The sequence below is a fragment of the Amphiprion ocellaris genome, chromosome 2 (genome assembly GCF_022539595.1).
Source record: "Amphiprion ocellaris isolate individual 3 ecotype Okinawa chromosome 2, ASM2253959v1, whole genome shotgun sequence".
Classification (NCBI taxonomy): domain Eukaryota; kingdom Metazoa; phylum Chordata; class Actinopteri; family Pomacentridae; genus Amphiprion; species Amphiprion ocellaris.
Genome location: NC_072767.1, coordinates 539,238 through 553,102, shown reverse-complemented (window position 1 = coordinate 553,102; position 13,865 = coordinate 539,238). Strand labels below are relative to the sequence as shown.

The following is a 13,865-nucleotide window of genomic DNA, read 5'->3' as shown; positions in this document are numbered from 1 at the left end:
TGTGCTGTGTGGTCCACACGGGGAGGACATTGATGCACTGACAGACGCTGTTACGGACTATATCAACTTCTGTGCAGAGAACATCGTACCGACCAGGAAAGTACGGTGTTTCTCTAACAGCAAACCCTGGGTGTCCCTGGAACTGAAGGCCCTGCTGAAGGAGAAGAGGAGGGTCTTTGGATCTGGGGACAAAGAGGAGCTGAGGAGGGTGCAGAAGGAGATAAAGAAGAAGATCAAGGCGGACAAGGCCAGCTACAGGACCAAGATGGAATCTCACCTGCAGGACAATAACACAAGGGGGGTCTGGAGAGACCTGAGATCCATCTCTGGTTACAGCAGAGGCCATGAGAGGGGAGCTGCAGCAGGAGGCCAGGAGTGGGCCAATGAGCTGAATCTGTTCTTTAACAGATCTGACTCTGCTCCCACTCCTCCCCCCTCTCATCAAAGCACCGACCAGCCAGCTCCTTCTTCACACCTCAGCTCTCTACCACCACCACCAACAGCACCCCTCCTCCCATCCCCGTCTTCTACCACCTCCGGACTCCACATACAGCCCCATCTTCTATGCAGTGGTCTGCTGGGGAGCAGGGAGCACTGAAAGGGACAGAAACAGACTAAACAGAAGGTCAGGAGGAGGTTCTGTCCTGGACTGTTCCCTGGACTCCATAGAGGAGGTGGATGAGAGGAGGATGTTGGCAAAGCTCACATCCATCATGGACAATCCCTCTCACCCACTGCATGACACTGTGGGGTCTTTAAGCAGCTCTTTCAGCAGCAGACTGAGACATCCACCCTGCAAGAAGGAACGCTATCACAGGTCCTTCATTCCATCTGCTGTAAGACTTTACAACATCAGCATCACTGGCTGATGTTAACATAACCTGCACTCATATCATATCATCTTAAATCACGGTAAAATCTGCACAACAATTCCTTGCACTGCTGGCATTTTCTGCACTTTTACAATTACATGTATTCCACAAGCCACTTTATGCTGATGTCACTTATAGTGTAGTAATACTGTATTTATTCATTTTTCATTCTTGTATATATTATTGTTATTATAATTATTATCTTTACTGTAGTAAACTGTAGTTAGTGCTGCTCTGAAAGATTTTTGCTGCTCTAACACTGGAAATTTCCCCTGACCTGGGGAGTAATAAAGGACTGTCTTACCTTAAAGTTACAAAGCATTTCTATATGTAGAGTCTTTCCTGCTTGGAATGCAGAAGGACAAGTGCAAAAGCTACTCCAGTCTAAAGTCTTAAGTGAGACAACAAAACAACACTGAAGATATCTTCTCTTTAAGTGTACATGTGCAGACAGGAAATTCACAGGTGGAGGCCCGGGGCTTATGTGCAAGTGTGTGTGGGCAGCGAGGTGCGTGTAAACTAGCCTTAAATAAAAGATTAACCTGCATGTCCCTGGCGTGCTATGAGAGCACCAGGCAGGCAGGAAGGTAGGCGAGCAGGTGGGTAGCAGGAAAGACACCCAGAGGTGGCTCTTCTACCAGCTGAAGTCAGCCGGGGTGACAGACGGAGTTGAAGTGTCCACGCCTGCCAGCATTTGCCTGAGCCTCATGTCATCCCGGCATCATTGGAGCTGACAGGAGCAGGTTCAGAGGAAGCCGAGGGGACGCCGAGGACCTGTCTGTCCCTCATACCTCTGAGACCTTCCAGAGCTCACACCTTGTCAGGGAACACTCACAGGTTAGTCAGGAGGCTGGTGGGAAACCAAAGAGATGCAAGCAAATGAACGCAGAAGAATGCTCGCTTAAAGTGAATTGGAATAAAAGCTGAACAAACTGAATCCATCGGAGGAATGGTTAAGTCTTGCAAGGGTTGAAACTACACTGCCTGTCCAAAAAAAGAAAAGTCGCACACTCTAGTAATTCATTGAACCTCCTTTAACTCTGAGAACGACACATTCACCGTGGCATCATTTCGATAATCTTCTGCACTGTCACAGCATTTATTTCTGTCCAGAGTTGCGTTAATATTCTACCAAGATCTTGTATTGATGATGGGAGAGTCGGACCAAAGTCTCCTCCAGAACATCCCAAAGGTTCTCAGTGGGGCTGAGGTCTGGACTCTGTGGAGGACAATCCATCTCATGCTCCCTGATCCACTCATTCTCAATGTGAACCCCATGAATCCTGAGATCGTCATCTTGGAACATGTTCGTGCCATCAGTGAAGAAAATGTCCGCTGATGGAAAGACCTGGTCATTCAGTATCTTCAGGTAGTCAGCTGATCTCATTCTTTGGGAACGTAACGTTGGTGAACCTGACCAACCCCAGATCATAACCCTAACCCCCACAGGCTGGTAGACACTAGACATGATGAAGGCATCACTTCATCCACCTCTCTTCTTACCCTGATGCCCCTATCACTCTGGAACAGGGTAAATCTGGACTCATCAGACCACATGACCTTCTTCCATTGATCCAGAGTCCAATCTTTATGCTACCTAGCAAACTGAAGCCTTTTTTCCTGATCATCCTCACTGATCAGTGGTTTTCTTAGAGCTACAGCTGTTTAGTCCCGATCCTTTGAGTTTTCTTTGCGTTGTGCGTGTGGAAATGTTCTTACTTTCACTATTAAACATAGCTGTGAGTTCTACAGTTGATTTCCTACGATCATCTCAGAGTTTGTTCCGACCACATTTGTTCCTGAAGATGATGGTTCACCGTCATCTTTCAGGTTTTAGTTGGACGGTTCTTAATCTGACTTTAGCAGTTTCATAAATCTCCTTAGTTGTTGTCTTTGCTTGATGCAGGCCAATAATTTGATCCTTCTGAGACAGATTAACATCCCTTCCATGACCACAGGAGATGTCTTCCAACATGGTTGTTTAGAAATGAGAAGCTCCTCGCTGCATCAGCTCGGGTTAAAGAAGTTGTTGTCATCACTGCAGTAATTATCCAATGGAAGGATCTGACCTATTTGCTCAGTTAAATCCAAGTGGCGACTTGTTTTTTAGACGGGCTGTGTATTATCCAAGTGCATTTTTGAATAATTATGAGTTTATTTTAATTCTTAAACTTTGTTCTATGCTCTTTATACTCAATAATGGAATATGAAGCAAGCAGGGCTCCATTATTGCCATCAGTAGAGATAGAGGCTTTATTAGTCATTGTGTAAATCCAACAAAGTTAGTGGTATACTGACAGAAATACGATGACATATTCTTACATCACAGAATTTAGTCAAATCAACTCATCTTTTCTAGTTTACGTAATTTAGAGTTTTACTAATTTCTAGTTAACTGAACTTAAAAAAAAGTCTCACTTTAATTTTCCAGGCCACTTTAGAACTAAAAACATGGGTTTATGGAATTTGATCCATTTTGACATTTTAAGTTACTGATCAGTGCACTATAAAACATAATAAAGTCATGGTGAAAAATATTAGTTTTACGAATAATAATGTCTAGTTTTTATTCTTAGGTCTCTTCAGAACTTTAAAACATGCATTTTGAATTGAAATGATGAGTTTAATGACTGAACAGCTGAGAATTCACGAAACTCATTAAATTAAGTTTTTAAGAAACAAAACATACAAGCAGACTAGCCAGAATGGATTGTTAGTGACTTAAAACTCCTTAGAGTCATTTGTTTTTTGTAGCTTGAGAAAAAATATATGGAGAAAATATGAGAGTTTTAGTAACATTGAATTTGATCGAAAATGATGATTTGAATGAATGACAGCTTCATTAACAGCTGAGTTCACTAAATTCATTAAATTAAGTTTAATCAATTAAATTAAGAAGCAAAACTAGGAGATAATGATGCATTGTTGGAGGGTTAAAACTCCAGAAACTCTTGTTTTTTGTAGTTTGAGATAACAAATATGGAGAAAATTCGATTTTTTTGCTAGTACTATTCTTTTTAGATCACTTTTGAACTTAAAAACATGAGTTCTTGTTTATCAGGAACAAAATTTCCATAAGCCAGATGCATTGTTTGAGGGTTAAAACTTCTTAGATACTCTTTTCTGTAGTTTGAGAAAAACAGACATGGTGGAAACTTCCTGTATCTTGTTGTTAAATTAAGTTTTGGTTGTTTCTTGTCATAACAATAAAAATACATTGAAGCATGACAAAGGTTAGTATTAAATCCGTTCCTATGCACGTAGAGTTAGAATTCATCTCATTGTAACTAGAAGCAACCGTGATCCAAAATGGCAGCTCAGATTTTCTCCAAGTTAAATGAAGAAGAAATTCTTTAAATGTAGAAAACAGAGACTTGCAGAAGACAAGTCTGTCTTTAAAAGTTATCTGTGTTACTAGCTGATTCAACTCAATATCTTAAGTTGAATGAACTAATTTTCCCAACTTCAGTTAGTTTAACACAGTTAGTTTCACACTTTCACAGCATATAAGATGATTTGAACTAATGAATCACCTGAAGTGCAGTTCCATTTTTCAGGAAGCAGGGGAACGTCCAAGCTGAATCAACTTAAAATATGTGTGTAAATAACATGCAGCTGCATCACTAACCCTAAACAAGAGCTTGACTTTCCTCAAACTTGATTTACTCAGGAATCCTGATAAAAATCTGTCAAATTGTCAGAAGTTGATGTTTTTTTCCATCCAAATGCAGGTTTATATGACAGTACAGGAGTATATATCAGCCTAAAAAAGTGATCTCTTTACTCTTCCAGCCCTCCCTCCTGCAAACCTGGCTTAGTCAGTTAATGATTTGGATGACTGTTAGAGAGCATGAAGCCTCTTGGCATTCCCTGCTGGAAGGGATCGGTGCTTTGTTAGCCTAAAAGTTTGCACGAGAAAATTGCACCCATGGGAGAGCAAAACAGGCGAACACCACAGGGGGAGATGGAGGGAGGGCAGGATTTATTTATAACTTTTTCCCCTTCTTTTTTTCTGCGTTGACGCTCATCAGATAGACCTTGTAGTGCAGAGCAGAGAAGTACCCTAAATGGTTTAGAAGTGAGCGAACAAACATTTCTGCTTCTCTAACGGTCCCCATTTAGAGCCCGAACAAGTTTACAGCAATTCTGCTCATTTTTAAACTCTCTCCAAATATGTGTTGTTAGCCCGGCTCCTGGCTGCTGCTGCTGTTTGGCAAATCACACTTAAGGGGAAAATCAGGTGGAGGAGAGAACATGGTGATAGTGATGATGATAGCATGTGGTATCCCAGCGTTATTTTTGTACACACCATCCTCCATTATCCCGGTGTATCTCTCAGGCTCCATTTTGTGGCCCATTATGGCGGAAGAGGAAGATGGTCCTGAAGAGGAATCGCGGAGCAGCAGAAATACACTTCAAAAGAGCAGGAGAACAGAAGGAGGCTGCAGCAGCTCGGCTGGCGGCCATCTCCGCTTTGCAGTCAGAATTGTCGTTTCCATCGGCCCTTTAGTCGTACTTAATCTATTACGGGGAATCTAATTCTGTGATTATGTTGGCGTATGTATCTGTGTGTGTTTACTCTCCTCCCCTGCTCGCTATCCCAGAATGGCTCGGTGATCTCGAGTGCTGCCTGCCTGCCTGCCTGGTGCTCTTTAATGAGATTATCAGGAGAAGAGTGTCAGTAAGTAGGATCTAAAATGAAAGCCATTATAGAGCATTATCACAGAGCTGCACCACCACCACCACCACCCCAACCTTCCCCCCTCTCTCCGATCCATCTGCTGTATGACCACCCACACAGCAACTACGCCCAGATTACAGCCATGATTAGCGCCGCAAAGTGCTGCTTAATTTAAACACCTCTGGAGAACATGTGGCACTTTGCAGCATTGGCGGGTTGCTTCGCTTGAACACACACACATGGAGGGCAGAGATGGATTTCTCCTGGCAGACGCCGATTCCTCTCAAACACCTGAATTGTTTGGCTCGAGTGCAAGTCTGAACAGTTTCATGTGTTCCAGGTGTGACTGTACGTTCAGCTCCGTGTTCGTGACCTGACTGGTGCTGCTTCGCCTACCTTTGATCTCGCTGCGTGAGAACAGCGACGTTCTGTTTTGCAGTGTCTTTCTGAAGTAAAATATATGATTTGTTGAGAATTTAGTTGTTTACATCCAAACAACTAGTAGTCAGTTGTTTACATCCAAAGATGCCCTTCAGAAGCTTAAAGGTTGACTGAAAATGAAGTAAAAACACCAAATACACTGAATCCGTCTTGTCGTGATTAAATCTTTAAACTATTATTGAAGTGTACATCGGATATTATAGCTCAAAAGCAGGATGCTGACTAAAAAAATAAGTCCAGTCATCCTTTCCAGCCTCATTAAGCTGACTACAGTGACTCACCTTGTGCTTTACCTGTCTTTTCCTCTTTCCTTTAAACTAAACTGCCTTTTGGGACAATTAAATCCTCAAACGCTGAGTGTGAACATGGACATAAATAGACCAGTTAAGAGGCTTTTTTCTGGTTTCGATTATATTCACAATTAGACATTTACACGGAGATTTCGTCATATATATCCTTGTAAACCTGACGAATACTAGTATCATGGTAACCAATCATGGTACTGTAAAACATATAATAGGACTTTTGCTAATGATAATGACTCTTTTAAATTTTATTTCCAGACTACTTTAGAGCTTAAAAACATGAGTTCTTTGCATTTTGACTCAAAATGAGTTGAATGAATGAACAGCTGAAAGTTCACTCAATATTAAATTAAGTTTAGAAGAAATAAAACCAGCATACATGCAGACTTCCCAGAATGCACTGTTGAAGAGTTAAAACTCTACATATATGACTGTTCTTTATGATATTAATCAAAATAAATGTAACTATGACCAAGATTAGTACTGAATTCAGTAACTGCACGTTGATTTATAATTTATCTCACTGTAACTTGGAGCAGCCTCACAGACAGCTGTAAGTTCTTCATGAGGAAGAAACTTAAAAAATGTAGAAGGAAAGCAAGTCTGTCTCTAACATTTGCCTACGTGACTATTTCATTCAACTTAATTTCTTAAGCTTATTGAACTTGTTTTCTCACATTCAGTGAATTTATGTCGGCCAGTTTTACATTTTGACAACTCATAGGATGACTTTACACAAACTAATTAACTCCAGTGCAGTTAATTCACATTTTTAAGGCAGCAGCTGAACCTAGATTTCTAAGCGAAATGAACACGTCATAATTCGCATTGCGTGTGGTATTTGCATGGACATTTATGATGTTTACACACACAAACCATCCATTTTGAAACCTTGAATTACTTTGTGGATTTTAACCTGACCTGCTTCATGTTGCAGACTTGACTAGCTTAGAATTTTTAGTTGCTTTCACTGCTGCTGTTGTGTTTCTGTTACATCACTTGGCTGAAGCTTCACCTGTGCAGGTAGTCGACAACATTCAGAAAACTGGATAAGATGTATTTAGTTTTCTTTCCACCCACTTCCAGCTAGGACATTCAGATTGCTCCAAACTGGGTCAAGATTTTCTCAGGTTTCTGAACTCAGAATGTCATATTTTCATTTGCAAAACATTCACAAAACCTGATCATAACCAGGATACTCATGTCCATATAAACACACTCATTATATTGCAGTATATCCTGACTTTCTCCCTACTACAACTGGAATGTATCGTCATTTTTTTATGCTTTAGCTTCAGTGAAACATGAAAAGGGCTGAGGCAAAGAGATACTTTGACAGTTTCTAAAAAGTCTATATTTTGGGAAGCACAGCCAGCAGAACCCCCATTGTAACACAAACACTCTCCATTTCGTACCTGTGATCTTATCGCGAACCAGCTTGCAGGACTCGATCTCGCCGATGCTACCGAACAGGCTGCGGAACTCCTCCTGGGTCATGTTCTGGGGCAGGTAGTTGACGATGAGGTTTGTCTTGCTGTCGTCGTTCGACGGGCCGGTCTGCATGGGCGAGGGGCAGCCACGGCTGTTGGTGGTCGGCCCGTTGGCTGTGGTGCCTCCTCCGCTGGGGCCATTTGTCACTGGAGCCTCCATGTTACTGATGATCTGGAGGAAAAAGGCGAGGAATTGTAGTGGAAAAAAGGGGCAGGGAGGAAGAAGGAGAGAGATGGCATTCATTAGCAAAGGCTTTTCTATAGTATTGAGCAATTTGGAGCACTGAATATGTAGCAGGGCATTGCAAGGCTCTCACAAAAAGGTTATTTTTAAAAGTACTTCTTTAAAAAGCATGTAGTCGGATCAAGAGTCTCAATGAAAATGGCCTTTAAAACTCCAGACTTTTCTTTTTAACAAGATTTGAATTTGCAGCACTGAACAGTCATGTGAAAAAGTAGGAAATTTTTGTGTTTATTGACATAAACGGACAAGCAAACATTTGATCCTCTTCGAATCAATGCCTAAAGATAAGGGTGATATACTAGAACACAACACTAAGGACAAGACTGTTTTTTTCAATCATTTATTTACCAGAGTATCAATAGTTGTAGTATTCTTCCATGGGAAAAGTACCGTAATTTCCGGACTATAAGCCACGACTTTTTTCTCACGCTCTGAACCCTGCAGCTTATCGAAGGGTGCGGCTAATGTATGGAATTTTACGGGCGCGCGTCATGCCGCCAATACGTTTTTTTGCCTGGTCACGTCAGACCAATGAAATTACCGAACAGGTCACAGTGGACCAATGAAACTGTTCGAATAAAGTCAAATTCACGCGCACTAAATTCTTCAGATCAGTTACTTTTCGCTTCTTGCACACAGCCTCATTATGGAGAATCCACGAAGAAATGCATACAACGCGGCCTTTAAGTTAAAAGCAATCGAGCTCGCTGTCAGAGAAGGAAATAGAGCTGCTGCACATAAGCTTGGCATCAACGAATCGATGGTGAGACGTCAGAGACGGCAGCGTGAAGAACTGACTCAATGCAAAAAGACGACAAAAGCTTTCAGAGGTAATAAAAGCAGATGGCCCAAACTTGAAAACGTTCTTGAAGACTGGGTGAACACACAGAGAGCAGACGGCCGAGGCGTTTCCACCGTGCAGATCAGAATGAAAGCCAAAACAATCGCCACCGAAAAGAAGACTGAAGATTTTAAAGGTGGACCATCGTGGTGTCTCCGATTTATGAGGCGAAAAGGCCTGTCCATCAGGGCACGGACTAGTTTGTGTCAGCAACTCCCTGCCGACTACAAGGAAAAACTTACAAACTTCCGCAAATTCATTCAAACAAAGATAGCCGAGAATTCCATCGGACCAGACGACATCATAAATATGGATGAAGTACCTTTGACGTTCGACGTGCCTCTCACTCGGACTGTTAACAAGAAAGGTGAATCGTCCATCACGTTGAAAACAACCGGCCATGAGAGAACGCACTTCACTTGTGTTCTGAGCTGCACAGCATCCGGACAAAAGCTTCCACCAATGGTGATTTTTAAGCGGATGACGATGCCAAAAGAAAACTCCCTCAAGAAATCGCCGTGAAAGTCAACAAGAAAGGGTGGATGATAGAAAGCCTCATGTAGGAATGGCTGACAGAGTGCTACGGTAAGCGACTGGGAGGATTTTTTCACAGAAAAAAAGCATTGCTCGTTTTGGACAGCATGAGGGCCCATATAACTGATTCTGTGAGAGCAGCCATCAAGAGGACAAACTCAATCCCAGCTGTGATTCCTGGGGGCACAACAAAGTTTTTGCAGCCGCTAGACATCAGTGTGAATCGTGCATTTAAAGTGGCACTCCGAGTTGAGTGAGAGGCTTGGATGACGAGCGGTGAGAAATCATTCACCAAAACTGGCCGCATGCGAAGAGCAACTTTTGCCAGTGGATCCTGACAGCGTGGAGTAGTGTCAAAAAATCCACGATCACCAACGGGTTTCGAAAGGCTGGTCTGCTGCGTGATGAAGAGGATAGCACAAGCTCAAGCGCGAATTTGCCTCGACACGAAAGTGACGTTGAGAGCGACAATGAAAGAGAGACTGAGAAAATGTGTGACGAACAATTTCTGAGGCTGTTCAATTCCGACACCGAAGAAGACGACTTCAGTGGTTTTAGTGCACAGGAGGAAGGTGAAGCTAGCGATCACTGACTTTTAATCAGCCACGTTACTGCCATGTTACTGCACTGTTAATGCCATGTTACAGGCACTGTTTGAAAAAAAAGCATTTATCTAATAAAAAGTTAAAAAAAATCTGTGTAAATATCTCTTATTACAACATGGACACCTGCAGCTCATTGTCAGGTACGGCTTATGTATGTATAAAAAAAAAATTCATTTTAAATTTAGTGGGTGCGGCTTATATGCAGGTGCGCTCAATAGTCCGGAAATTACGGTAACTATACCCTTGGCACCAGAAGCTAGCATTGTCCATTTTTGCAGAATAAGTTCTTGTAAGGGTTTGCATACTAGTTTTTGAACACTTTTCCTGAAAAATGTCAGGTTTTCTTGCATGTACTGCCTGTTTCCTCTGCAACATTTCAATGAGATTCGAATCTGGGCTCCTACTAGGCGGTTCCATAAGCCTTCATTTTTTTCTTTTCGACCCAGTCCTTGGTGGATTTGTTAGTGTGCTTCTGAAAGGTCCACTTCCGATTTAGCTTCCACTTCCAGACAGATGGCCTCACATTATCTTCAAAGGCTCTTTGATATGATACAAAATTCATAGTTGAATCAATGACTGCAAGCTGCCTGGTCCCCGAGGCGGCGAAGCAACTCCAAACCATAACATTTCCACCACCGTGCCTCGCAGATGGTCTGAGATTCTTCTCCTGAAAAGCTGTCTTTGGTCTGTGCCAAAACATGTCTACTGTTAATGTGGCCAAACAAACTCTCTTTGATTCATCTGTCCAGAGCACATTATTTCAAAAGTCCTGCTCTTTGTCTGTATGTTCATTGGCAAACTGTAGTTTTTTTCTCTCTAATGTTGCTTTTGGACAGCGGAGGCTTTTTCCTGGCACGCCTCCCATGCAGGTCGGATTTGTGCAATGTATTTCTGTTTGTAGATGCAGCATTTTGACACCAACAGTTGCAGAGTTACCTGCAGATCCTGTAGACCATTTTGAGGTTCTTGGAGACTTTCTTTTCCATTAAACAAAGCTATGCTAATGGGCTCAAGGACATAGTAGGAATGGTTTGAAATCTGTGCCATTTGTAGATGACTTTCTTTAGGGTGAAATTATTTAATTCTAATAACTTCCTTTAAATTTGCTAGCCAGGCTCTGAGGTATCCACAACATTTTTTCTGAAGGCCTTGGGGAACTCTCTAAACTTTAGACAATAACAAAATAACAGCAAAATCTAATATCAGAGGTTTAGATAAGACAGGTTCCATGTCTGTCTGAGGTTCTAATCAATCATTTACTCAAATCTCTAACCATCTGACTCTAATTTTCTGAATATGAAGGTGGAGTAAATGTAGCTGTGCATTAGCCTTTTCCATGTCCCTGACCTATTGTTTTTCAAATTTTCAAATCTTTTCTGTTTTCAATAGCCTCACCCAACCCCCTGACTCCCTACCCCCCCATCTCTATTCCCACGACACCTGTAATTCTCTCCTTCAGTTCTTCAATGAAAAGGTTATAAAAATCCACCAACATCTTGGCTCCAAAACCTCACCCCTCCCCTCCTCTGAACTTTCTCCCCCCTGTCATCTATTTTCCACTTTTGAACTCCTGGGTCCCTCAATAATTTCTGAGTTTATCATAAAGTCCAAGCCTTCCACATGCCAACTGGACCCCCTCCCCACAGCCTTGGTCAAATCCTGTCTCCCCTCTCTGCTCCCTCTCATTTCAGCCATCATCCATTCCTCTGTCTTCTGGTTTTGTTCCCACTCCCTTCAAATCTGCAGCGGTCAGCCCCATCCTTAAGAAGCCTGGTTCAGATCCCAATAATTTTAAGAAACCTCCGTCTCATTTCCCACCTTCCCTTCATCTTCAAAATCCGAGAAAAAATTGTTGCCTCTCAGCTCCACACTCATCTCACACGAAACTCCCTCTATGAACAATTCCAGTCCGGTTTCCGTCCCCGCCACAGCACTGAAACAGCCCTGATTAAGACCAAAGATGACCTCCTTATGGCAGCTGACTCCGGTTTACTCTCCATACTCATCCTCCTTGATCTGAGTGCGGCCTTCGACACTGTTTCTCATCCCATCCTCCTCAGTAGACTTTCCTCCATCGGCATCACTCACACCCCCCTTCACTGGTTTCACTCCTACCTCACTGGCCGCACTCAGTTCATTCAGCTCAAGTCCTTCACTTCACAGTCCTCCCCCGTCACTTCTGGTGTGCCCCAGGGCTCCGTCCTGGGGCCTCTCCTCTTTATCATATACCTCCTCCCCCTCGGCAATATCTTCCGTAAATATGGTATCCACTTTCACTGCTTCGCGGATGACACCCAGCTCTATCTATCCAGTAAACCTAACTCCACCCTCCCTCCCTCCTCCCTCACCCACTGCCTTTCTGACATCAAAGTTTGGCTCACTGCAAACTTCCTCAAATTAAACAGTGATAAGATGGAACTTCTCCTTGTAGGTACTAAATCCACCCTATCCAAAGCTGACAGTTTCTTTCTCACCATTGACAGCTCCACAGTGTCCCCCTCCCCTCAGGTAAAGAGTCTGGGTGTCATCCTCGACAGCTCACTTTCTTTTCACTCCCACATTAATAACATCATTCGGTCTGCTTATTTCCATTTACATAACATTAATCGTCTCCGCCCCTCCCTCACCCCTCATACCACGGCCATTCTAGTTCATAGCCTCGTCACCTCCCGTATTGATTATTGTAACTCCCTCCTCTATGGTGTCCCCCACAAATCCCTCCATAAACTCCAACTGGTTCAAAATTCTGCAGCCCGCATCATCACCCGTACTCCCTCCTTTCACCACATCACCCCCGTCCTCCAGCAGCTTCACTGGCTCCCGGTCCAATTCCGCATCATATTCAAAATCCTGTTGTATACATTTAAATCCATCCACAACCTCGCTCCCCCCTATCTGTCTGATCTCCTCCACATTGCCACTCCGTCTCGTTCCCTCAGGTCTTCCTCCTCCCTTCACCTCTCTTTACCTTCTGCCCGCCTCAGCACCATGAGGAGCAGAGCTTTCAGCCGCTCTGCTCCCCAACTCTGGAATTCTCTCCCACCAGACATCCGTAACATTGTTTCTTTAACCCAGTTTAAGTCAAGACTCAAAACTCATCTGTTTAAATCCGCATACTCGTTGTAATTTCAGTGTTTCTTTTAACTGTTGTGTTACTTTTGTCTGCTGTTTTGTTTTATTTATTTTATTGTGTTTTTATCCTCTGTAAAGTGACCTTGGGTGTTATGAAAGCCGCTGCCAAATAAAATGTATATTATTATTATTATTATTATTATTATTATTATTAATAATAATAATAATAATAATAATAATAATAATAAAACTGTGAAAAACATCAATTTTATGTGCAATTTATTTGAGTAGATCACCTTTATTAATAGGCAACACTTCAAAAAGTATCAGATGTTTGCTTGTCCAAAAATAAAATTAAAAAGACAACAATTTCCACTTATTTTTCACATGACTACATATAACAGTTTTTGAAATGCAACATCATGAAATAAAACCATGTACACTACCGTTCAAAAGTTTGGGGTCACCCAGATAATTTCATGTTTTCCATGAAAACTGCCACTTTTATCCATGTGCTAACATAACTGCACAAGGGTTTTCTAATCATCAATGAGCCTTTCAACACCATTAGCTAACACAATGTAGCATTAGAACACAGGAGTGATGGTTGCTGGAAATGTTCCTCTGTACCCCTATGGAGATATTCCATTAAAAATCAGCTGTTTCCAGCTACAATAGTCATTTACCACATTAACAATGTCTAGACTGAATTTATCATTCATTTAATGCTATCTACATGGAAATGACTGCTTTTCTTCCAAAAATAAGGACATTTCTATG

The 13,865-nt window shown here is 42.2% G+C and overlaps 1 protein-coding gene across 1 annotated transcript in view; it reads right to left on the bottom strand.

Annotated features, from left to right (window-relative positions):
- The window catches only part of LOC111566277 (ELAV-like protein 4), an 88,149-nt gene that overhangs the window by 41,266 nt on the left and 33,018 nt on the right, over positions 1-13,865 (bottom strand). The window contains exon 4 of the mRNA XM_055017664.1: positions 7,715-7,961. Coding sequence (XP_054873639.1) covers positions 7,715-7,961 — 247 coding nt within the window. The remainder of the gene's footprint in view (positions 1-7,714; positions 7,962-13,865) is intronic.